Source organism: Lissotriton vulgaris, chromosome 3_1 (assembly GCF_964263255.1).
Source record: "Lissotriton vulgaris chromosome 3_1, aLisVul1.2, whole genome shotgun sequence".
Classification (NCBI taxonomy): Eukaryota; Metazoa; Chordata; class Amphibia; order Caudata; family Salamandridae; genus Lissotriton; species Lissotriton vulgaris.
This window is the reverse complement of record NC_141689.1, coordinates 444,562,320-444,589,729: the sequence shown is the minus strand read 5'-3', so window position 1 is coordinate 444,589,729 and position 27,410 is coordinate 444,562,320. Positions and strand designations below refer to the sequence as shown.

The 27,410-nt window shown below is 47.3% G+C and overlaps 1 protein-coding gene across 2 annotated transcripts in view; it reads left to right on the top strand.

Moving 5' to 3' along the window:
* Positions 1 to 27,410, top strand: part of DEPDC1B (DEP domain containing 1B) — a 280,294-nt gene that overhangs the window by 65,702 nt on the left and 187,182 nt on the right. For both annotated transcript variants that reach the window (XM_086960671.1, XM_086960672.1), the window contains exon 4: positions 24,270 to 24,397. In XM_086960671.1, the coding sequence (XP_086816797.1) occupies positions 24,270 to 24,397 (128 nt within the window). The remainder of the gene's footprint in view (positions 1 to 24,269; positions 24,398 to 27,410) is intronic.

Sequence of the window (27,410 nt, the reverse complement as noted above, 5' to 3'; positions counted from 1 at the left end):
ACGAAAGGGTGGATAGAGGTGGTTCCGGAGCAGGAAAGGGGTCAGGGATGCTACTCCTGGTATTTCCTGATTCCCAAGAAGGATGGCAGACTTCGTCCAATCCTGGATCTCAGGGTCTTGAACCTTTACCTGAAACAGGAGAAGTTCAAGATGCTCACCCTTGCACAGGTTCTTCAGGCGCAGATGGAAGAAGACTGGATGGTGTCAATCGACTTATAGGAAGCTTATTTCCATATTCCCATCCTGAAGTCACACAGGAAGTATCTCCGTTTTACAGTGGGATCGCAACATTACCAGTTTGCGATCCTTCCGTTTGGTCTTACTACTGCACCTCGAGTTTTCACCAAGGTGATTGCTGTGGTGGCAGCACATCTCAGAATGTCAGGGATACCAGTATTCCCTTATCTGGACAATTGGCTGATCAAAGCGGAATCTCCAGAGAAGGTGCTCCATCATCTGCATTGCACAACTCCGTTTTTGTACAGATTAGGTTTTCCGATAAATGTGCCCAAATCTCACCTGGTGCCCTCCCAGCGCAACCTGTTCATAAGTGCGGTACTGGATACCACTGTGTGTCGGGCATTCCCTCCACCACAAAGGATTCTCGGCATACAGGAAATGATTCCTTTATTTTACAATGGAGCGGTTGTTCCAGTCCTGAAGGTCCTACGTCTGCTCGGTCTGATGGCTTCCTGCATTCTGCTGGTCAACCATGCACGCTGGCATATGAGGGCACTCCAATGGTGCCTCCGCAGGCAGTGGTATCAACACAACGGAGATCTCAGGGAGTCTGTGAGGATCTCCAGAGAAGCTGCGGCGGATCTGTCTTGGTGGAGCGTGGAGGGCAATCTGTCTCAAGGAAAGCCTTTCCATCTGCCTCCATCGGTTGCCACAGTGATAACTGGGTGCTCATCTGGGGATCTGGAGATCAAGGGTCTTTGGTCTCTAGAGGAAAGGTTGCTTCACATCAACCTTCTAGAGTTGCGGGCGATACGTCTAGAACTCCAGGCCTTCCTCCCTTCCCTTAGCGGTTGGTCGGTTCAAGTCCTGACGGACAACACCACCGCGATGTGGTATGTCAACAAGCAGGGAGGAGTGGGGTCGCAGTGTCTCTGCAGAGGGGCTCTGCGTCTCTGGTCCTGGGTTCAGGACCATCAGATTTATCTGTTGGCAAATCATCTGGCCGGAGTTCTGAACGTGCGTGCAGACAGTCTCAGTCGGCAGTTCTCGGCCGACCAGGAGTGGAGGCTTCTTCCAGAGGTAGTTTGTCACGTCTTTCAGACGTGGGGAGCTCCTCAGGTGGATCTATTCGCCACTCATGAGAGTGCTCACTGCCAGTCATTCTGCAGTCTCCAGTTTCCGATGCAGAGAGCCTTGGGGGACGCGTTTCAGTTGAGTTGGGGCTCACAACTCCTTTACGCGTTTCCCCCCATACCCTTGATTCCTCGGGTTCTGAGGAAGGTTCGCCAAGAACGGGCCAAAGTTATATTGATCGCCCCGGATTGGCCAAGAAGGGTGTGGTACACAGATCTTCTCCACCTCTCCTTGTGCCTGCCGCTCCGTCTCCCTCTCAGGGCAGATCTCCTCTGTCAGATGGAGGGGCAGGTTCTACACCCCCACCTCCAGACCTTACACCTTCATGCCTGGAGATTGAACGGGCAACCTGTATTCCTTTTCCCTCCCACATGACGTGGTGGATGTCATTCTATCGGCCAGGCGTGACTCCACAAATCTATCTATTCTTACAGGTAGCCTAAATTTGTTTCTTGGTGTGGGGAGAAGTCCATTGACCCTTTGAAGGCTTGATTGTCTGACATACTTCAGTTTGCTCTTTCCTTGGCTCGGCAAGGGTTTGCTGTAGCAACAATCAAGGGTTATCTTTTGGCCTTGTCTGCATTTCTCTGCCTACCGGATCAGCCGTCTTTGTTTAAATCTCCTGTGGTTTTAAAGTTTCTTAAGGGCCTTACAAATAAATTTCCTCCTACTCCCTTTATTGTGCCTCAATGGGACTTGAATCTTGTGCTTACTTTTTAGGTCGAGCTCAGCAATGCAAAGCATTGCGTCTAGCTCGACAACTTATGTTGCCCATCTCTTGGGAATCTGAGACTGGGGTTGGGCACGCACGGCGATTGGTTTCTGTGAACGCGCACGTCCAGGCCGGCGCCGTGCACATCCCCTGCCTCAGATTCCCTGTGGGCAAACACACACACACAGCCACACTCACGCATACGCACACACGCGCAAACACACACATACACACACACGCGCACACATCCCCCCCCTCACACCCCACTTTCCATGCCTAAGCGGGCCCCACTCACCGAGCTTCTGTGCGATGCCGAAACACACCCCGCCTCTCGACTTCACCCGGGCCCCCTCCTGGGACCCGGGACTTATCTGCATTTCCACCGTTACCGCAGGGCTCACTCTTCCTCATGGGAGCCCCGCATCAACGCGCAACACTGGCCTCTGCTGGCCGCGTCACAGGCTCCGCCCATGTCACGGGCAAGGATGCCGGACTTCCTCGTTGAAACATCCCAAGAGAGGAAATTGCCTTTCCTCTATCGCCTGAGTGGTGTGCCTGTGCTAATATGATGCAAACTTGAAATGAGGACCATTTTGTTTTCTGCTGAAACCAGTTTAATGCAGAGTAGATTTTTTTTGTAAGAAAAAAGCATAATGTGATCCTTGGTTCACACCCTTTCCACGGGCCGCCATCTTCCTTCGTTTGGCTTTGAAACCAAACGTCATAAGCGCTTTAAAAAAAGGCAGAGTTTCACTAAACCTTAATGCTTAGGATCATTATTTAATAGGTGATTCAGTGTTTGGAAACTTCATTTATTTTGCTTTAACAAATGTTCTCATGTATAAAACAGTTTTTCTGTCACAAAGACTCTGATTATAATTATAGTGCGTCCTCCTAATCCATCACCTCATTGCGTGTCGGAAAAGTCTTTGCAATTCACGAAGTGACCTTCGTAGTTCGTAGTGCCTTGTGGCGTGTAGCGTCCGCCTCGACTTTAAGGCTCTTTCCGCAGTCTATCGTGCGTTCGTAGTACAGTGATCAGGTACAGTTTGTGCATTTTCCTGAAGGCCAGCTTTTATTATTGAAACCAGCTTTCGTTCCTATAAATCACAAGGGTAGCTTTTTGAAGAATTTTTTTCATTCAGGGAATGTGGGGATGAAGTCCTCCATCCCTGAGTTGCAGCCATTAAACGGGGATTGGAAAGGGGCTTTGTCCTCGTGCACATTAAGGAGGCGACAGTTATTGCACACATCTGATTTAGGAGTTACGGATTAATTCTTCAGTTGCAGAGCGAAATGTCGGTTTACAACGCAGTCAGCGTGCATGAAACGACGACGGGATTAGGATATGACATTGGTGTCTTAGCCCTAAAGGTTCTCCAGTTTAGAGCCGTGACTTTACTTCGTACACACTGGAGTTGCACGTGTGGAATACAGGACTGTGAACAGGTCTCCTCAATGGAGTCCATGGGATTGAGAAGAGAGAATGTTTGATTTATACATGTTACATTTGTACATAAACAAATTACAGTCGGTCTGTTAATAAAGTGCTAAATGACGACTTAATTTAAAACAAGCATTTGCAATGCAATAGGTCTCGCAATTGTGAGAGTTTGAGCTATTGGCATTGTAAATGGCAATGCCTTTTATTTACCTTTTATAAACCAACACATAAATAAAAAGCAGTGCCATTTACAATGCCAATGGCTCAAACTCTAATAACTGCGAGACCTATTGCATTGCAAATGCTTGTTTGATGGGTTCTCCTTTCGAACCTTTGCACAAATGTTCCATGAGACGGTCTTCCTGGTTGCAATTACCTCGGCAAGGAGGGTAAGTGAGCTTCAAGCTCTTAGTTCAAAGCCCCCATTCTTGACCATTCATGCTGAACGAATGCTTTTCTGCCTAAGGTGGTAACTCCCTTCCATCTAGGACAGTCTATTACCCTCCCTTCCTTCTATCCTCCCCCTCATCCTTCCAAGGAGGAGGAGAGACTTCACCGCCTGGACCCTAAAGGGCGGTGAGCTTTTATCTTGATAGGACAAAAGGCTATCTAGTGGATGACCAGCTCTTTGTTGGGTTTGCTGGCGCAAGCGCACACTTTCAAGATAGATTATACTATGCATCAAGATCTGCTACTCCCTAGCGGCTAAGGAGCCCCCAGAAGGTATAAGAGCTCACTCTACTAGAGCAAAGCCATCAACACCAGCTTTGTCTAGGGGTGTTCCTGTAGAGGATATTTGTAGAGCGGCGACTTGGGACTCCCTCCACACTTCTGCGAAGCATTACTGCTTTGATACCGAAGTGAGGAGGGACGGCCACTTTGCGCGCTCTGTCCTTCAGGACTTTGAGGTATAAAAGAGTGGACACCCTCCTCGTGGAGTGGGGACTGCTGTGGGAATCTATTCACAAGGTGAGGAATCCAATGGCAGATGTATCCATCAGAAGAGCAAGTTACTTACCTTCGGTAACGCTTTTTCTGGTGGATACAGTATCTGCCTGTGGATTCCTCACTGACCCACCCGCCTCCTCCTTGTCATCTCTTCTATTCCTGTGATAATATTAATGTTTTAATGTTTACGTGTTATCTTCAAAGGAAATGTGTTTTTGAACATGATTTGCTATGTTGTATTCACACTAGGTGTGTTACCTTGACTATTTTGTACTGTGTACACTGTATATATCTACTGTTGTCGGTCCGTCCGTGTGCCTCGAAGGCACGGAAAAAAGGGCAGAACTGATGTAATCATGCCGGCGTGGGCCTATTATGGAGTCGGTGACATCAGCTGAGCAGCGCGCGATGTCGTGCTCCGAATGTTGCTGACGCAGGGGGATATTCACAAGGTGAGGAATCCACAGGCAGATACTGTATCCACCAGAAAAAGCGTTACCGAAGGTAAGTAACTTGTTCATTTGATCTTTAGCGATGCAGTGAAAACAAACAAAATAGAAAACACTGATGGACTTCCTTCCTCGCATTTGACAATGTTACTCTACTCTACTCGACGAAGAGTTGATCATTCTGGTTGAGGCAAGTCTGGAAAACTGCAGTTATAGAAACTGCGGTAGGGAGTGGCCACTCTCTGATTAAAACGTTCTGGTCATATAGCTAGCCCTGTTTGTTTTCCATTACAGCCTTCTGGTATCCATCATTACCCTGTGCTGAAGGGATGGCGGGTTTGTTTTACACCTAAAGTGAAAACGATCCAACGCGTTTATAACCATGTCCAGTACAGTGAAGATTTATCACCCATGATAAAAGGAACCATCCAAGCGAACCGTTGCCCTATAACCAGCCATAGCTCTTAAGTTGAGGTTACTTTGAATTTGTCTACCCCCCCCCCCCCAGCACACAGCTTCAGATGGAAGACTGCATGTTCAAGTCTGCTGAATGCGTCCGGGCCATCTTTGAGTATGTCTTGGAACCCTGCTGCTAGGGCCACTACTCCAAATATGTCCTGACGTTCTTCATCGAAGTGCCCTGGGACTCTTCCTGATCTGACATTATACTATTTGTTTTTGCACTCTTGGTGCATTCTGGGAATGTGCTGCCATGAGTCTGCGAATGTTGTCATACCCCATTTTAGTGGCATATTTAGACATATGTAGCACTGGTGGATGGGTACATATCCTGTCTGCGCAGGCAGTGGTGACACCAATGCCATCAGAAGTTGGTGACTGAAGCGCTGTGTGTTTTGTCACCTTACCAGTTCCGGTTATGCCCAGGTACTCCTTAGGCTGTATGCTGCTATTCTGACCTTTACGGTGTTCAGTGCATCCCCGGCACTCCTATGGCTATACTATGCACTCTTTGGTGTATGTTCAAGCTCTTCCTCTACTGTGTCCTGGCACTCTTCAGGTTATGTACTGGCGCCCATTTTTAAAATTATAATATTGTCACATGTTCGGCGAGTATAATGTTCCTCCAACCTAGAAAAGCGCACCATCTCACGTATTGTTGACATCTTTATATTGGGTCATGCCCTGACAGTTTTCAGGTTATTTTCTGTCTACTTGCTTACACAATTTCAAGTTTTTGCAGTCACTATTTTGACATATCCACAAATGGTCCTAAATACTATTGTGACAAAAATAGCGCAACTCACTAGCCGCTATGGTTGTCCATTAATACTTTGGAATATGTCAGTTGTAGACATTTGTTGTACACTGCTAGGGATACAAATATTTTAAACCACTGTAAGTCTTATTCATTTTGTGTACACCACCAACTTAATTTTGTAGCGAAATATTTTGTGACTCTCTGGAGTTAAGATGCATCATTTAAATAAAAGTCCTTTAGTTGTAAATTTTAAAAATGTATATTTCTAGAGACTATAGAATGACATTTTGTGGTAAAAAAAATCCACTGTTAGAAGTTTTTGTCCCTCAGTTAGTTCTGTGAGGCTTCTGCCATACCATATGAAATTTTAAAATAGGTATTTGTTAGTAGCAGCCATGAGGCATATTCACAAAGGTTTTCATTCTGCTTGAATTGGCATGCACCAACAGTTAGTAAAGTCAATAGGCCTAGGTTTAATATGCTGATGCATAAGGCATTAGCACATAAGAACAAGACACAAAGGGATCCAGCAAAAAGGAGAGAGGGCTCTTGCTGTATAATAGTCCTTCATGTAGTTCAGTTAGTTCAAGCACTCAAGAGGGGGCAGGGTGCATCCAAACAGCCTGTGCCATTAGGTGAGTCATGAATGTTCCACTGGGCTGGTCCAACACATGTTTGGCAATGTCACATGACTTGCCCTCCTCAATAAATCTTTGGCCTTGGGTGTCGTCCATAATCTCTTCAAGTCAGCTAAGATCGTGCCTGTTTTGAAGAAGGCTGGGGCTGACCCTACTGTCCCTTCTAACTTCCACCCCATTTCCCTGCTTCCATTTCTGGGCAAGGTGTTAGAGACATGTCACCCCTTGTCTGAGTTCTTTCATTGAGGACTCCAATTACCTGGTTCCTTATCATCCCGGTTTTCTCCCTTCCCACTCTACAGAATCAGTTATCCTCTCGGTCTTGTATGACATGAGAGTGAGTACTGATCATGGATCCGCACAGGCCCTGATACTGCTAGATCTATCGGCCGCCTTTGACACGGTCGACCATCTCCTTTTGGTCGACCGTGTCAGATGTGCTGGTATCTCGAATGTGGCCCTGAGTTGGGTCTCCTCTTTCTTGGAGAACCGCCATCAGGCGGTCCAGGTATCTTCCTTTTCCTCAACTCCCCGAGCGGTAACCTGTGGTGTCCCCCAAGGTTCTGCCCTCTCCCCCCTTCTATTCAATGTTTATATCTTTCCTTTACTTTTTGCTTTGCATCTCCGGGAGGTCACAGTGTTTAATTACACTGATGACCTTTAACTTAAATTTTCTCTTTCCTCTTCTCCTGACTCTATCCCCCTCTTTCAGATTACTATGATTTTTATCCAGGATTGGATGAGCATGAACCACCTCAAGTTAAATCCCGACAAGACGGAGTTAGTCCTGATTGGAAGCTCACCCAATCCCTGGAGTTCTGACTTCTGGCCTTCCTTTCTTGGACCCGCCCCTTCTGCGGCTAAATCGGTGAAAATGTTGGGCATTAAAATCAGCGACGACCTTTCGATGCACACCCAGATTAGCATGATTGTTTCCTCCTGTTTCTTATATCTCCGTACTATCCGGAGGGTTTCCCGGTTTTTTACCATCTACTCTCTTAAATCTATTCTTCTTGCCCTTGTTATCTCTCGGGTTGACTATGCCAACTCTCTATATATTGGCATCCCTGCTTACGAATTACGCCAGTTACAGCTTATTCGAAATCCGGCAGCTAGGCTGATTTATAGTCGGTCTAGATTCCATCAAGCTCTTCCGCTGTTGAGGCAATGGCATTGGTTGCCGGTTGCCCATAGATGCCAATTTAAACTCGGGTGTCTTATTTTTAAATCATTGGCGGGCTTGGCTCCCCAATATGTGGCACCCCTGCTCTTAACCTACACTCCTTCCAGGAATTTTTGGTCGTCCTCTAAGAATCTTTTGGTTGTCCCACGTTTTGTTAGGAAAAAACATGGGGGATCGAGTTTTTCCTTTTTGGCCCCCAGGTTCTGGAATGCCCTGCCTGTCAATCTTTGTTTTTCCCAATCGTATTCTGAGTTCCACAAAGACTTGAAGACTTGGCTATTCATCTGAGCGTTTGATGTCTAACTTTTTGCCTGTTATGTGCTGAACCGTTCAGCGCCATGAAACCTTTTTGGTAAACGTGCGCTATATAAATCCCCCCAACTTCAACTTCGTGTCAGGCCAATGATTCCAAGAAGCTGGTTAAAGAAAGCAAATGGTTTAAATGGGGAAATCCAAAGCCCACTCAACTTATTTGGTTAGCAAGAGGTCTATATGACTATGCTGTCAGAACCGAGACCTAAAAATAAGCATAGGGCGCTGTTAGAACTGGCTATTTCTGGTTGGCTAAGGCTGACGCCAAAGTCAGGCAGAAACCACCAGGGAGTCACATGCCAAGATAACCCCTGCTCACCCCCATGGTAGCTTGGCACGAGCAGACAGGCTTATCCCGGAGGCAATGTGTAAAGCATTTACGCATGCACACAACAGCAACAAGATCCTAAGCACACCACAAAAGAAACTCCACACAAGGTTATATAAAAATAACTTTTGTATTGTAAACACACATCAGATAGTATCACACAATATACATTGTGCCAACTGGCATGGGCAATATTCGCAAGAGATTATTTACAGGACAGGGCCACTTGGGCCACTGTCAGAATCAGCACTTAGTAGAAATAGCACTTCTAGAACATAGAATATAGGATATAAAATCAATGTAGCACAAATTAGCAAATATAGCACACAACCAGTAACCACTGGTAACAGGTAAGTACCACCTACGCAACCTTAAACACCTTAGGAGAATGTCACGCAGTGAACCAGGACCTCACTAGGACCACCTGTACTAGAAAGAACAACCACCTAAGTATCAAAATACAATTAGGGGTATCAGCAAGAACACATTACACATGATGCATCACAACATTCAGAGGTGTAGGGAAGGAAAACACATGATTCATAAACCAACACATTCAGAGGTGTAGGAACAAGGAAGACACATGATGCATAAAAACATTCAGAGGTGCAATAAAACCACATAATTGCGCAAAAACTTACATAAGCCACCACCTGTGACAGTCCCTAGGCCAACTGGCCTTGTTGGGGCTAGGACGCCCTGTGTCCCAATAGTCAGGGTCCTAAACGGTGCAGCTGCCCACTAATTGGTGGGCAGCTGGGAATCAACAATGATGGGGCCACGTGGGAGCCACGCAGGCTCTGAACAACTGGTCGCCCCTGAGCCTCTCTGGGCTCCAAGCAAAGAAATGCAGCCACAAGCCTCTCTAGGATCCTAACACCAATGGGCCGGTCTGAGCCTCTCAGGGCTCAACGAATATGCCCCCACGAGCCTCTCTGGGCTCGTACACGAAGTGCCGCCTTTTGGAGCCTCTCAGGGCTCTAAATCAGAAATGCCCGGGTGAGCCTCGTTGGCTCAAAACAAACTGTGCCCGGAGCCTCTCGGGGATCGTAACTCAACTGGGTGGAGCTTCTCAAGGCTCTTCAACAAATAGGGCCAGTCGTTGGAGTCCCCCCCGGGGACTCTGAATCAAGGGAGGCCCCACAGGCCTCTCAGCACCCAGGCCTTCGCACTGGAGGGGAGGGGCGGGCACCGGCAATGTGCCCCGACGCCCCCCTCTCCTGCTTGGTCACTCACCGGGTCCTCCAACGTCATGCTGGGTCCCTTCGGCGTCTCTCTCTCTCCTGGGCGGCGGGGCTCCCCATGACACCGGAGCCCTGCCGGCGCCGGCAGCCGCGACTCTTCCTTCTCTCGGGGGTCCCTCCGCACACGGGAGCCCCGTCACAGGCCACACCTCCGCTTCTTTTCCCGGGGCTCCCTCAGCACACGGGAGCCCCGCAACAGCCCACACTTCTTCTTCCTCGGGCCGGCGGCTGGCGCAAGACTTTCCTAGCAAAAACGGAAGTCCAGCCCACCGTCAGGCAATAACATCGCCTGAGTTCCTGTTTACCGGCGTCCACAATCCCGGTGCTGCAGCGGTGATTTAAACAGCAGACAATGAGGGGTGGGCACCCTCGTGGAATAAAATAAAAGCAGAAACGGGGTGGGCTCCCGTTAATTAATTAAATAAACGGGGTGGCACCCTTAAAGTAAAATATAACGCGAATCGGGCGCAATGCAGGGAAGGCACCTACTAATCCAAAGTAGAGCACCAAAGACTCACTCGGGGGCACAAAGGGCAGGAGCGCTTCCCTCCTAGGGAAAACAGCGCTCTGCCCAGAAATTAGAAATAAAGCGCTCTCAAGGCGCTGGGGGCATAGATAGCACCAACAGGCCCCAAGAGATGACCCCTACAGCATGAAGGGCCCCAGCCATACAGGACCGGGCTTCCAGGGCAAAGAAAAGTCCCCCATCCTCCCAGGACAGGCAGAGGGGTCCCCAAGAGTCCTTCAGGGCATCCAGGGGCTGGGCAGGGCCCAGGGAGGCAAGCCTTCCCCTGAGCCCAAGCAGCAGCACGCCCCTAGCCGGATGTGCAGGCAATGTGAGAACCAGCTAGAACTGGTTATAGGGAATTCCTTTCACTGGCCAGGCTAGGGACATCAGACGCACCCCAGGGGGTGGAGCCAGCATTGTGTAGGGAAAACCCAGCCCCATTCAGGACCCTCAAACCAGACAGTCCATCCACAAGCAGGCCCAGGTTCACTCCTGGAGCCAGGCTCCAGCCAATCACACGCCAGGCACAAATTACACAAATATGCCAACTTCTAGAAGTGGCACTTCTACACTAGACACAACCATGCCGCATATATCATTGCGCAGCATTCAATCTCAAGAGTTCGCACATACCAAAGTCGACCCTGCACTCCCCACACATCAGGAACTACCATGGTCATACATATTCCCATGCATTCCTATGGGAGGGCAGGTCACTCACCACACATACACGGAGAGCTCACGCACTTACACTGTACCACAGTGAAAAAGTGCGCAGAGGCCTAAAATCACCAACACTAGGTCACAAAAAAAGGCTAGGAAAAAGCAAAAAGTCTTGGGATGAACCTGCTAAAAGGGCCGTGTCCAACAGGCGCAATTTGCAAACCCCAAAAATTAAAAATGGGTCTGACCTATATTACCATGTGAGTCTTCTTTATGTGCATAATTTACTCTACTTGCATGTAACTTGCATATGTTCAAGTTGCAAGCCACCAGTGAAAAAAGTGAAACAAGCATTGACATAGCCAATAGGTCTCGCTTTTGGGACCTTATAAGTGTTTGGTTATGCAGCACAATATCCTTGGTGCAACAACATCAACTGTTGCATGGCTAAACAGTTTTGAGGTCCCAAAGGTGCCAATGCTTGTTAATAGAGCCACCATCTGCCTTATCATTTGATCATAAACTGATATTTCAACCAAATTGTACCAATGCCATCTCAGGATTTGCAACACCCATATCTCTCTCTCCTCTATTTTAGGTCTCGCCTGAGACAGCGCAGTAAGTGGCTTTTCAATGAGGATCCTGGTCTAGCCAACCACGCTTACGTTGACTGTATTACACAAACCCTTGATGCCACACTCCCAAAAGGCAAAATCACGCTGAAACGCCCCCACAAAACTGCCCCCTGGTACACGGAGGCTCTCAGTGATAAGAAACGCCAATGCAGGAAAGCGGAATGACGATGGCGTTCAGATTACTCGGTAGACAATAAAACCCTTTACCGAGAGTTAATTAGTGAATATAAAGCACAAGTTAAAGCTGCCCAGGCTACATACTTTTCAAATAGAATTCTTCTTGCCAAGTCAAAACCTAAAGAAATTTTCCAAATCGTGAAAAAATTAACAAAACCTCCCACCAGCGTGCAGGTTACAAAATCCATCACCTACTATAATAACGTTGCTGAGCTTTTTCACCAAAAAGTGAACACTATTTACTCAGCTTTCCCCTGTAGGGACATCACGTCCTCAGCCCAATCCAATAAAGTCACAGCACCCCCCCCCCCCTCCTCCCCCCCCCTCAGTCTCAATCTATTTTGACTCACTTCCCCCTCCTAGACCTTGCAACCCTTGAACCCATAGCTCGGAAAGTAAAATCCGGATCCCCTGATGACCCAGCCCCGCCAGATATCATAATGGCAGCCTCTCAGATCATTCTGCCTACCATCAGGGATGTGTTAAACGCATCCATTACTTCCGGCACTGTCCCGACTGTCTGGAAGCAGGCCATGATCAGATCATTATTGAAGAAACCCAATTTAGACCCGACTGACCTTGGCAACTACCGGCCCATCTCCCTGCTCCCATGGGTGAGCAAGATTCTGGAAAAATATATAATTCTCCAATTGGTAAATTTCTTAGAAGATCATCTTTTATTAGACCCCACCCAGACGGGCTTCAGACCTAAACACAGGACCGAGAACCGCCCTCCTTATGGTCACTGAGGAATTCAGAAAAATCCTGGATCAAGGAGGATCAGTGGCAGTGATCCTCCTTGACCTCAGCGCGGCATTTGACACGGTCAGCCATGACCCCTTGCTGTACCGTATGTCTAGCGCTGGGATCAAGGACAAAGCCTGGCTGTGGTTTAAGTCCTTTCTAGAGGACAGATCCTTTCGAGTCTTCGAGGGTGAATCTGTGTCCACCAGCAGACCTCTAAAGTGCGGGGTCCCCCAAGGCTCCTCTTTAAGCCCTGCACTTTTCAATATTTATATGAGGCCACTGGCTGAGGTCGTCTGCCCATTTGGGGTCAAGATTATCTCTTATGCTGACGACACGCAGCTGGTGGTCTCATTGGCGCAGGAGGCCAACTTGCCTGCGTCAGGTGGACTCAGAGAATGCCTAGAAGAAGTAAAGAGTTGGATGTCCTCATCATCCCTCAAACTGAATGGGGACAAAACGGAGCTGATGCTCCTAGGTCCCACTGACCTCTGCTTCTCTAATTCTCTGTGGCCCCCCTGTCTAGGCCCCCCTCCAACAACCTAAAAACAACATTAAGAGCCTCGGGGTTTGGTTGGACAGATCCCTCTCGATCAACATTCAGGCCACAAAACTCTCAGCCACCTGTGTCGGCCTCATGAGGATGCTAAAGAAAATCCTCCCTCTCCTTCCCATGGAAGCCAAACAGGTGGCTATACAGGGTCTAATACAGTCACGCCTATACTTCAACAACGTGCTCTACCTCGGCGCCCCAGAGTACACCCTGCGCAGACTCCAGACAGTGCAGAACTGCGCAGCCCGCTTACTGCTCGAACTCCCTCGCAGTCAATCAGTGAGGGCCGGGCTGGTCAGACTTCACTGGCTGCCAGTCCACCAGAGAATTCTTTTTAAGGCCATGTGCATTGCCCATCAGGCCTTCTGGGACACAGGTCCCAATATTACCCGTGACCTAGTCACCCATTACCTTCCTAGCAGAAACCTCCGCTCCAGCCAGACCTTCCTGGCCATGGCCCCAAGAATAAAAATGACCAGATCGGGTGGCAGGACGTTCGCCTACAATGCATACAGGACCTGGAACACCCTTCCCCTTCATCTCAGAGCCAACTCCAATCTTCCTGCGTTTCGCAAGCAGTTAAAAACCTTCCTTTTCAACCTGCGCTATTAAATCTCAGCTAGCCTCTCCTCGCAGGCTCCTGGTTATTTTTGTAGCGCTTGGACGCCTCCGAGCAGCAATTCGCGCTTTATAAATCTACATCCATTTCCATTAAAAGTGTCACCAGAGGAGTTTGCTGGCCTCAAGCTTGCGTTCACGAGCGTGTGCACGTGCACAGCTGCCATCTGTGTTTTTATTGCTGTAATCGGGCTCCTCTGCTCACACTCCCCCCTCCCTTCTCCCCCTCTCTTCGTCAGTTTCATATGTGTCTTTTATTGCTGTGAATGCTCATGCTTCCACCAGGCAAACACACCATCAGTCGTCAGTGCACACTTTCACCAGGCGCACACACACTACCAGCCGTCAGTGCACGCTTCCACCAGGCACAAACACACCACCAGCCGTCGGTGCACGCTTCTACCAGGCACACACACCACCAGCCGTCAGTACACGCTTCCACCAGGCACACACACTAGAAGCCGTCAGTGCACGCTTCCACCAGGCGCACACACCACCACCCGTCATTTCATGCTATCGCCAGGCGCGCACACAGCCGTCCGTGCACGTTTCCACAAGGCACACACACCACCTGTCGTCAGTGCATGCTTCCACCAGCCACACACACCACCAGTAGTCAGTGCACGTTTCCCCAACAGGCACCCACACCACAAGCCATCAGTGCATGCTTTTCCACCACACACACACGCACACCACCAGCTTCCTCCAGGCACACACACCACCAGCTTCCACCAGGCACACACACTACCAGCCTTCAGTGCACTCTTCCACTAGGCACACACACTACCAGCCATCAGTGCACGCTTCCACCAGACACACACACACACCACCAGCCGTCGGTGCACGCTTCCACCAAGGGCACACACCACCAGCCGTCGGTGCACGCTTCCACCAGGCACACACACCACCAGCCGTCCGTGCACGCTTCCACCAGGTACACACACCACCAGCCGTCCGTGCCTGATTTTCCACCAGGTACACACAGCACCAGCCGTCGGTGCATGCTTTTTCACCAGGCACACACACCACCAGCCGTCAGTGCACGCTTTTCCACCAGGCACACACACCACAAGCAGTCAGTGCACGCTTTTCCACCAGGCACACACACCACCAGCCGTCAGTGCACACGTTTCCACCAGACACACACACCACCACCAGCCGTCAGTGCACGCTTCCACCAGGAACAAACACCACCAGCCGTCAGTGCACGCTTCACCAGGCACACACACCACCAGCTGTCAGTGCACGCTTCCACCAGGCACACACCACCAGCCGTCAGTGCACGCTTCCACCAGGCACAAACCACCAGCCGTCAGTGCACGCTTCCACCAGGCACACACACACCACCAGCCGTCAGTGCACGCTTCCACCAGGTTCCCTCACCACCAGCCGTTAGTGCCTGATTTTCCACCAGGTACACACAGCACCAGCCGTCGATGCATGCTTTTCCACCAGGCACACACACCACCAGCCGTCAGTGCACGCTTTTCCACCAGGCACACACACCACCAGCTGTCAGTGCACGCTTCCACCAGGCATACACCACCAGCCGTCAGTGCACGCTTCCACCAGGCACACACACCATCAGCCGTCGGTGCATGCTGTCACCAGGCACACACCCCACCAGCCCTCAGTGCAGCAGGCAGGCTCTTCTCAGAGTTTCTTGGTAAATATGTGTTCGATGCCTGGGAGGGAGTGGGTCGAGTTTCCTTAAACCATGCTTAGTATGTAGGTGCAGTGCATGAGCTCCTGTGTGAGTGAGTCATGCTGCCTGGGGCTCACTCACTCCACACTTGTAAATTGCGCCTGCACCGGGCTTTTTCTCATTTGCCACGTTTGGCGTATGTACAGCCTCCCACACCCCTGGGAAAGACTGCTTCCTACAACCAGAATGGAAACAACATTCAGAGCAATGAAAACAAGTTCATGTGATGCAATGAACTGTTAACAAAAACCATGTCCAGCTATTGTAGATCTGGGAACTTAAACAAAACAGTAACAAAAAGCAAACAAGCATTGGCATAGCCAATAGGTCTCGCTTTTTGGACCCTATAAGTATTTAGTTATGCAGCAGAATATCCTTGGTGCAACAACACCAACTGTTGCATGGCTAAACACTAATAAGGTCCCAAAATGCGAGACCTATTGGCTATGCCAATGCTTGTTAAATATGTCTCCCTTGCGGAAAACTTTGGACTCTATATACCCGCTTCCTAATTATGGGTAACACACTTAGCTCATTACCTAATGTTAAGTGCTGCTAGTAATTAATACTTCAAAGAGTGCACTGTCTCTCGAAAGTAACTGAAGGAAATAATGATTTCAGGCGGTGTCCCACATCAAAATGAGTCCAAGAGGGTGTCTCCATGGAAGTAATACTACCACGTACGTCTACTTCATGAAACGGCTCTTTTAATCTGTAACATCTTCTCTGAGAGGGCCTGGCAAGCACTTTCAATGAAGGGGAAAGCAAACTCTGCCCTGCTATGTTGATATGATTGTGGCCTGCACCATTTCCCCTGATATTGCAGTTAGATCTGGTGCTTATGTCTACTTAAAAAGAGCCTTCTTAAGTAAGTTTTACTTTGAACCTATGGTTGACTCTGATGTCAGTCTGATGTTACCTGTGCCTGAATAGTGGGCAACTGTACATTTGAGTTGACTCCAACAAGAGCTCCCATTGGTCACCCGATGTTCAACACTAAGGTAATGTCTTCAGGTATTATTTTACTTAGCCATTGTTAGATGAGTGAGTGGTGCAACCCTTGGGTTTTAAGAGGGATCTGGGGTGCTGCATTAACAGACCTTAGACACACTGGTCTACACCTCGGCTGTTATTGACTTTTGGGCAGTGTTTTCATGGGTAGGCGTTAACACTAGTAGAATTCATCAAGCACGATCTACTCCTACATGATGGACAACTTTTTGGAGAATGCGTGGTCATTATGCTGCTTGTCATGATATGCGAAGTGGCCAGGTTGAGGTTCTAACAGTTTTGTGAGCATTACTGCAAGAATACTGACATGAATGCCAAAGCTGCTCTGTGAACAGCAATGCTGAAGAATCTGGTTCAGAGATGAAGCACCTCTGCATTTAACCAAGGTACACCCTTACTGCGTGACATTCTACTTAATAGTAGTAGAATCAATTAATGATCTACTGCTGGAAAAAAATGGAGGGAGAGGTTGTTCTCATGCATCAGCATCTCAGATTCTCACACATCCTGCCCAGCCTTTTCAACGATTTGTTATCTATTGTTTGTTGTGTGCTGTATATTACTCCAGATGTTTCCAGAATTAAAACATTTGAAGTGTGACATTATTACAGCTGGACAGGTGAGTATACATTAGTAGCAATGGAAAATAACTCTTTGGAGTGGTTCTTGTTTATAGGCATGACCTGTTCCAACTTGATTTTTAGGTCTCGCCTCTCAATGCGCATGCGCATTGAGCGAGACTATAGGCGCTTAAACAAGGTTTATCCAAGGTTTACCTAGACTGGCGATTTGATGCTGTGCCCGTGCGCTTTTAGGTCAATGCGCAAGCGCATTGACCTAAAATGCGCGTGCACATCATCAAATCGCCATCTGTTCCCCAGCGACAGTCCTCCCACTCCTTTGAAGTGAAGCTTAGCTTCACTTCAAAGGCCCCTGCTGCTTCACACTCGGCCGTGTCTCTCCTTCATCGCCGCTCTCCCCGCTCCGCCCCCTGCTGCTGCCGTGTCGCATTTCTCCTCCCCCCCCCTCCCCACAGCAATGCCCTCCGTCTTGTTTGTTGCAGTCTGTCTTCCTTTTGTCTCTCCCTATCCCTCTTACTTCACCTCTTTCTCTCCCCTTCCCTCTGCCTCGCCATCTCTTCTTTCCCTCTCGATTCCTCGTGTTTCCTCCTTTCCCCCGCCTCACTCTCTTCACTATGTCTCACTCCTTTCTTTCTCCCCTTTATCTATTTTTTCCGTTCTCTACTTCTCTCTGTCCCTTACCTCTTGAGTTATCCACTCTCCCCTTTCTCTCACCGCACACCCCTTCCCTCCCTCCACCCGTCTGTTCTCTCCCTGCCCCCTCTGTTTCTCCACCTGTGCTTCTGGTGGTCTCTTTTTAAGGTCTCTCCCCTGGAGGGGCACAGCCCTTGCCCTGCTATTGCCATTCCGCACACCTGTCCCCAGGGGCCACAGAGGCCTGCCTGCCCCCCTCCCAGGGGCCCGCATTAACACTCCTGACACTGGTAACACTTGTTATATTGTGCAGACCTCACTAAAGGTGCTAGAGCGCCTTACTTACATCGAGCCTACTCCTGCACAGAAAGCGGAAACGGATTTAAAATTGTAGGGGAAATGGGTTAATATAAGCGCCGGAGTTTCTCGCACATTAGGTGGTAATTGAGGAAAGAACGTATACTTTAATAACGTAAGTACTCTGGTTATATTTGCAATGTACTACGACAATGCTTTATTTGCGTGACTTATCCTATATGATTTGGCAACATGTTTACACTACTTATGTGTCCATTATTTCGATCTGCACTAAAGAAGATACTATTTGTGTATCGTGTGGCTTTTTTGTGGTCCTGTAAGCCAGTGTGTATACGTGTACGTGAGCTAGATAGTGACGTAAAATAGAGAAGAGGTAGCTGGGAGATGAAGTATTGATGTGGAGGGAGGCCTCTAGTACATCATACTGAAAGACTCTGAAACGGACTACGAATGGCAACAGGTCCATCTACGCATCAGCGCATATAAAGACGAAGTACCTCACTCCACCAGCCACATAATGCTTGGTAGTCACGATTTCTCACCTGACAGCAATCTTTGATCGAAACGAAATGTCGCCATACATTAACATGCAGCAACGCTTTTTTCACATGTTTTCTTTGGGTGCTGTAAAATTGTTCTTGTGGTTTTTTTTTGGTGGGGATGCATATTTTTAATTTCCATCAGCTGCAGAAAACATGCATCTCTGATTCCTACTCTTCGGATAGGACAGGAGATCGGGCCCCCATTACAGAGAATGCACACGATTGCTTCGCCGACTTTCCACAACTGTTAGTTGTTTCATCAGACATTTATGGTCACTAAGCCTGTTTCAGGTAGTTGTTTGTGCACATGTATGTCACACCGATGTACGGTTTAATGTTGGGTTGTGGTTTCTGTTCAGCAACAGTCCAGTATCCTCCCCGCCCCCCCCCCCATCTTTTTGGGTCTGGCATCATATAGAAAACTTTATATCAGCACATTTGGTACATTATGATCTGCAATGGAACTTGTTGCAACATTTTACTTACGGTGCTCATGCCTGGTTACCTATCAGTGGTTTCGCAACTGGTTTACATTCCTCAGTAACCGTAATAATTATCATTTAAGAATGCGAGGTTTGTATCTAACGTATTTTGGGATTTAGTCAAGCGCAAGAAATCCTTGATTTCATATTCCTCAAGCATCGGGCTTATAAAATAATTGAATTTTGAATGACGTTTTGAAGAAGAGTATGAATGTGCAAAATTATAATGTTTCACATCTGGCAAGGGTAAACCCCCTCCCGTTGTTGGTCTATACAGTATGTTAAGTGCCAACCATGGTGCTTTATTGGCACAGATAAATGCAGGAAAATGTACCCCAATATTTTGTTTAAAAAAATATTGTGTGCAAAAAACATGGAAGTGCAGAATATGTATCTATAAAAAAATGGAATAGTGGTAAAATCGACATTCTAATCAGATTTACTTCAACTGTGCATAATCTCCGCTAGTCCAAGAACTTGTCACTCAAAATCTAATATCTGTTCTGTTCTCACTCCTTTTCTGATACTAGTAAAGCAGTTGGTGGGGAGGATTAGGTGGATCAGCCTCTCCACCCGTTTTATTTCTGATGAGTAAAATGAGAGTTGTATCCCACCTTCACTGCAAATTTTTTTTTTTTTTTTAAATATCTGTTTTGGTATCCATATGCAGTGTGGTGCTTTCAATTGGGCTCATTTGTAGATACTTTTTTGATAAATTGTTTTTTAATGCTCATATCAGAACAAACAGCTGAACACTAGAATCACTACATTTTCGCTAGGCGAGCTAGTTGAAATAAAGGGTCCCAGAGGTCACAACTCTTGATCTGGCTATGTTTGCCACCTGGCCTTTTTTTAATTGGCATTGCTGTTTTTTTAATATGCAGTCTGGTACGAAAATGAAGAAAATCACACAAAGCTGGTATTTTCGCCTCAGATTCATAAATACTTAAAACTGTAAATGTAAGGTGAAAGCAGTATAAAATGTGGTCTAAATCTGCTTTAATGATCCGTGACTGATTAGTTCAAACTAAACAAAGCACCCTCACACCCTCTCACCCTCACACACCCTCTCACCCCCACAAGCACCCTGACACCCCCTCACTCCTCTCTCACCCTCTCACCACCTCTCACCACCTCTCACCCCCTCACACCCACTAACACCCCCTCACCCTCACACCCCCTCTCACCCTCTCACCCACTCACCCTCACACCCCCTCTCACCCTCACACCCCCTCTCACCCTCACACCCCCTCTCACCCTCACACCCCCTCTCACCCTCACACCCCCTCTCACCCTCACACCCCCTCTCACCCTCACACCCCCTCTCACCCTCACACCCCCTCTCACCCCCTCACCCTCTCACCCCCTCTCACCCTCACCACCCCCTTTCACCCTCGCACACCCACACCCCCCACACACCCCCACACACCCACTCACACCCTCACACCCTCACACCCCTCACCCTCACACCCCCTCACCCTCACCCCCCTCACCCCTACAACACATATTGTGTTACAATAGGTGTCACATTTGCAAAAAATAAAACTATTGGCATTGTAAATAACAAAGCTATTAATTTCGCTATTTTCAAAACAAGCACATAAATAAAAAATGTGTCCTTTACAATACCAATAGCTCAAACTTTCCTAATGCGAGACCTATTGCATTGCTGTGCTTCTCTCCCCTGCTGCACTCTCCTGCTCTCTAGAGATGTGGCCTAACAAACAGAGCTGCCATCTAAGTCACGTAAATACAAAACATGTTGCATTCCTAATGCTATACGTGTCACATTCGCGAAAGTTATAACTATTGGCATTGTAAATGACAAAGCTATCAATTTAGCTATTTTAAAAACCAACAAATAAATAAAATATTTGTCATTTACAAGACCAATATCTCCAACTTTTCTAATGCGAGACCTATTGCATTTCCAATGCTAGTTATTAGAGGATTCACAGCATAACGCAGAGCCGAGGGGAGAATAGGCAAATGGCACCAGTATACCAATGCTGGTGTACCTTCTTAGCAAGAAGATAACTAATTATTTTTTCTCTATGAGGATGACTTTGATGATACACAATATGTCCAGTTATCTAAACCAGCAAGAACATTTTCAGTCATAGATTAATGTTTCTCTATAGTAATGTGGCAAGTCTTTCTTGAGTTAATCCACACTAGCATGTCTTGCAAAGTTATGCGCTCATGTTGGAATCTATCTTTTTTCCCGACAGTCTTCACCCCGGTTGAATTCTGCCTGTTCAGGTGTGGGGGTGAGGTTCGACTACAAAGTTGATTAAGAACCCATGTGTAGTGTCTTCATCAAGAAGCTTATCAATGTTAGCAGTTTCTAGTTGTGAAAGCGAGCAACTTTTTTTGCTAAAGAAACAGTTCATTTAAGAAAGCCTAATCCAGTCTTTATGAAGACCCCCTTCATGGCTCAGTTCAGTGTTAAGGCTTGAAATATTTCTGCAGAAAAATCTGGTTGTCACTAACACTTCCAGGATACTTAAGAAAATTAGACACATCCACAAATATGGAAGTGGTTCCGTGCCCATTTTGCCTGTGTCCCAGAGTGGACCTTTTTAGGTCTCGCAGAGAGACCTATTGCCGCCCATCCACAAAGCTGACTTTTACGATGAGGATTTTCAACAGTTCACGTGAATCACGTGACCACAAGCTCCTCGTGCACGAGCTTGCATTAGATCATCAAAGGCAGCCCAGTCTCTCACACAAGCTTCTCCCAGCAGGCCCTTCCTCTCCATATGGTTGCTCGAGTTGCAGGCAGCCCACCCCCTCCCTCTCCAGCAACTGCCTTCCGTGTCTCGCATTTGATCATCAGAGGCAGCCCAGCCCAGCAGGCAGCCCACCCCCTCCCTCTCCATATGGGCAGCCCACCCCCTCCCTAGCGCCTGCCTTCTCTCTCGCATCGCCTCAGCCCACCCTCTCCCTCTCCAGCGCCTGCCTTCTCTCTCGCATCGCCTCACTGCTGCTTGTTTTCATCTCTTGCAGATCTGTCACCATGTCGGTCTCTCACAGTTCCAAGCTTAACACGATTATTCACTCGGGTTAGTGGTGAAGGAGAGTAATTCATTACTCTGAATCAAGAGCCATTTTATTTGCATTCTTTTCTAGGGTCACACTCATAGCGTTTTTCAGCACACCTCACATCTATCACGGTGCACCCTCGAGCTTTTCTCTTATCTTTTCAGAGTGCAAAGCCAATTTTAGTTGTAAATTTTTCTTTTTTTTCCCTTCAGTCTGCGACCAGTCCTTCTGCCATTATGCTGCCACTAGTGCGCTCCCCTGCTACCCCGCCCCCGCTACCCCACCCAAGGCTGGACTGACAATTGAGGCAGCCTCGCAATTTTCAATGAACTGTAAACTACGGCTGTGTTTTTATTAGGGGTAAATGTGTGTCACGAGTAAGCTGCAGCGAACAGAACTACACACTGCTGCATGTAACTTGCCTCGCGCTCCGCGGCTGGCCTTATCGACTTTACTCTCCAGCGCCATCGAGTAGTATAGCTTACAATTTTTGATTGGCAAAGTTACGTCTGTTGTAGCTTTCTTCTGATTGAGCCTTCCGTGGTGTAGGCAATCCCGGCTGAGTTTTCACCAATCTCGGGCCAAGTGCCGGTGCTGCAAACGGCCCAGCTTAGTTGGGAGACACAAGGGAAACCTATTTTGAGTGTTCCCTCTGAAATGGAATTTTGTGTACATGTTTAGTGCTTCCCAGCCTGTTTCTATTATTTCAGTATTGCTTTCGCGGCCGCGCCTGTGTTTCAGCTCTTGTTATTTCATGCTTACACGGAACAGCACATGCAATTAATACGTTCTAAGAAGGCACGCAGGTCCCGGTTGCGCTCTGCCTGATCCTGCTATCCCCTTCGTTACGATGATGGGCACTTTTCCCATTTGCAGCTAGCCCTGATATGGACACGGATCTCCACCGGCAGGTTTAAATGTCTTACATGACAACTTCACCCCTCGTCTGTGTTCCTTCCTCCCAGCTGCGTAAATGCCACAGCACCACTCAACGCCACAGCACCACCCAGCACCACTCAGTGCCACAGCACCACTCAGCGCCCCTCTGTGCCACAGCGCCCCTCTGTGCCACAGCGCCCCTCTATGCCACAGGCCCGCTATGCCACAGCGCCCCTCTATGCCACCATTCAACAACAACTGGTTCAAATATGTTCTCTCAATGTTTCAAACTTTATTACAAATGTCACAAAAAGATGTTAATATTTCACTTCTGTTCTTGGATTTTGATCACAATAAAACACACTGAACATAATCTTCCCAAAAGTTATTTACAAAAGTTTAACTATTGCCATTATAAATTACAATAACTTTTATTTCAGTATTAATTATTAAAAAAAATAAAAGCCATTGTTATTTGTAATATTAATACATCGAAGTCATGTAAATACAACACATATTGCATTACAAATGCTATAGGTGTCACGTTTGCGAAAGTTAAAACTATTGGCATTGTAAATGACAAAGCTATTTTCGCTATTTTTAAAACCAACACATAAATAAAAAATGTGTCATTTACAATACCAATAGCTCAAACTTTTCTAATGCGAGACCTATTGCATTGCAAATGCTTGTTGTATTTAACAGCACAGTTAGCTTAAGACCTACTCTTATTCAAAAACAAATGAGCCCGTAACAATGCCCCCAAAAGTGGTTTCCCAGAAACACTAGACTCTGATTTGTTTGATTTTTATTTGTGAACTTGCAATGCTGTTGACAAATGCTCAAACACTACGTACTATACGTTCCTGATTAGAGTGAAAGGTGGGGTGGTATGCAACACGTTTTATAGTGATATACTCGTGTACACTGAATGTTTGTAACTAGATGTGTGAATGTACTATAGCAATATATTCTACGAAGGGACAATTATGGCTTCATCTTGCCCTTGAGATTTGGGTACGTTGGATCACACAAGTGCTTTGCGTATATGTTAATCTATGGGAGAGATGGGTCATATTGAGTTACTTAAAGCTTTGTTTTAAATGGTTAATTTAGTCTCACATTCAGACCATGCCCTGACCATGACTGGTAACCATTTTACCCCACAAACAGAACTTGAAAATGTCATCTGGGCCTTTATTTTATTTTTTTGAAACCTGGATTACATAGTTTAATTTCATGTTTATATTATTGCATGGGGCTGAAATCCCTAATGCAGCCCACATTTTTTTGATTTTGGCACCACTCTGTTAAAGAATGATTTATATTCAGTTATTTTTCTTGTCACACTTTTATCAAAATACTTGTTTTACCTGTCCCATAGAATTCTGAGATGTGGTATAAACGTCACAGCATTGCCATTGGAGAAGTGCCAGCTTGCAAGCTTATACACCGCAAAACCTTGACTGAATCTAATGTGGAAGAAATATGGAAGACCATGACCTTGACGCAGTATGTGGATCGTATTTATCATTGTTTTGAGCAGCTTATGTACACCATGATCATCTCTCTGATATGCGTTAGTAATAGTTTGTTCGAGTTTTAATAGCCCTTCTAAGATTTGCAACTGCAATAAGATGTCTGGATGCAGAACAATACATGCATTTATAAATGTGTTTGATCGTAGCTTGATCTAAAGGTGTAGAAGTAGTGTACATCTAAGGAATGAGAGGGTTCAAAGGCACAGAGATTAAAAATTGAAGCATTTTGTCTTTAACATTTTTACAAATCCGTTTAAAGGAATTATTTATTTTCTATTGTCGTTGTGTGAAAGTTTGTATTCCATTAAAAATGACTTCTTGCATTGTTTGCAGAATATTATGTTAGAAATTGAATATCCCTCAAGCCATGAAGGTAGCTCACATGTTACACGAGTACAACTTGTGGCAATATTACATTACGATTTCTTTGGAAAGTTTAATTAATTTAAAAAAAATACATTTTCTTTTGAGGGACAAGTGAAAGGAAAATGTCGAGTTTTGCAGATCTTGTAGAACTGTTGGGTATTAAGTGTGCACCTGGGCACATACAAGGTTGATGCATATTAAGTTCACAAACGACTGTTGCGTCTAGTAATCTAGGGATTCTTTTATGGCTTACCTCTCCACCAGGGTTGGTTTACATTTTCATAAATAAAATGTTGATTAAACAGTTTAAAGCTCAGCATCTGAAAGTGCAAATGTTCAAGTATTTGACCCTGGCTGATAGAACGGGCACAGACCTTAACGGAGAGGGCCTGAGGGAATCTCGGCAGCTCTTTTATTTAATTATTCATTTATGTATTTTACCTATGAGAAGCAGGTTGATCTTGTTGCCGTTCGGTTTCAAGAAATTTCAGCTCATCCACTGCTGAGTGGCATTAAGACATTCCTGATAGTTGGAAAGACTGTGGGGCATTATCCTCAAGAAACGCTATCAACTCGGTGTCTACTTATGGCAAAACAGAGCATTCTAAGGATGAAAGCTGCACTAGTGGTTTGCCGTACACATGACATATTATTATATAAGACTTGAAAGATGGGGAAGAGAAAGAAAGAACAAAAAAATAAAGTTTGGGGGAGAACATGGCGGCCGCTGGTTAGGGCGGTACGCGCGTCTCAACGGACCGCTCCTAGATCCTGCCGATATGCAGTAATGCTCACCGGTGCCGGCTGATTGTTTCAACGAAAGACACCCGAGGCGAGGAGTCGCGGCCTTGATCCGTTTTTTTTCGCCCCCTTCCTGAGCACCTTGGCGGGCAAGGAAGTAGCGTTCCGGCGAATGCTTTCAGAGATTCCCGGCCGGATTGGTTCCAACACGGCTGATGTGCGTTAGCCTAGTTTTGCTCCCCGCCTCTCTCCTGCGATGGTCAGAAGCAGCCGTGGAGGCGGCGGCTCGCGGACTCCTCGGGGGGAGTGCTCAACGGAGAGGTGGAGAGGGAAAAGCGGGCAGTAGGCTGTCACCCGGGAGGCTGTTCCCGGCTGAGCCCGCAACCGATTTGAGTCTCCCCACGGTCCCAGGGTTGAACTCAGACTCAGACTCAGACCCAGACTTCAGCTCTAACTCTAACCCCGAGTGTGCTACGGCTGCAACCGGGAAAAGCAGGGCATTTGGTGGCAGCGAGTTCACACAAGGAGCTGTGAAGGGAGGTGAGCGTCTGAGTGAAAGCGTTGGGTTTCGGCAAAACCCTGGGAAAGCGTGGAGGTGGAAAGGGCAGGAAGCGAGGGAAGGGCCCTGGACATCACGCCTTGACTGGCAAACACGGAGACAAGAAGACAGTAGACCACAGTGAGCCTGCGAGGGAGTGTAAAGGAGGGGGAGGAATTCCCAGGCTAGAGGCTTTGGTGGAGGGGGATCCTCAATCAGACACCACAGAGTCTCTCCAAGGGCTCACAGCAGAGGGGGGGCTCCTCGCCCTAAATCTAACATAAGCCTAAACAAGCAATCGGTGGGGAAAGGCAACCCCAAGGGGCCACGAAAGACCGCAGGCTTAGTAACACCTTCGTTAAGGTCTTATTTCAAAGTCCTAGGTACCCAGACTAAGAGTATGAGCACCCCCAACGCCTCTAAAGCTGCTTCCTCTCAGGGGCTGATGTCTTCTGAACTCGTGGGCACAATGGAGGCGGGTATATCGGTGCCAGTAGGAAACCCTGAGGGCCTGAGTCTGTCGGTGGAGGCTGAAGGAGAGAGCGGCGAGATCAGTGAGATTGGTGATCCAACACCCGGGGGCAGTTTCCCTTGAGGCAATGCTGTCGGCAATGAGGAGTGAGATTAAATGTGGATTTGCGGAGTCTAAGCAAAAATCAAAATGAGATCAGGGCTGTATGTGAGACCCTTGGAAAGAAAGGGATGGTCTCTTTGAGAGAACTGAGAGCTTGGAAGGTGCAGTGGGGGAACTAAAAGCTAAGTTGGAGTATGCAGAGGTTAAGATCCAGTCGCTGCGGAGAGAAGGGGATGTTCGTAAAGGACAGGATTGAATCCCTAGAAAATTACTCTCGAAGAAACAACAACCTAGGAAGCCCCAGTCCCTACTTCCAATAGAAATCCTGACCCTAGCCCCAACCCTACAATGATTGAATCACAGACCCAGAAACCATTAAGAACCCTCAAATACCCAACCAATGAGGATATTAACCCTAATCCAATAGAAGCACCAGATACAATCACCAATCAGTGTACACATGTCCCAACCACTAGCAGACCATATAAGGTCTCAGTGACCTCAGACCATGTTTGCTGGCCAGGGAGTTGGAAGCTGCTTCTCCTGTTCAAAGTCTCCTAGGAGACAGACAGGCTGAATCCACACTTTGGACTTCTGCAGGTAAAGGCCTCACTAACTTGAAACCCAACAATACTGTTTGAATAAAACTTTACTCCCTCTGCTGGCCAAAAAACGAAGTGAACAGGCCCTAGTAAACAGTTTAAACAGCTCACAGAAGCACCCTCGGATGTAGAATATCCCTATTGCGGGGGGGAGCAGGGGGTC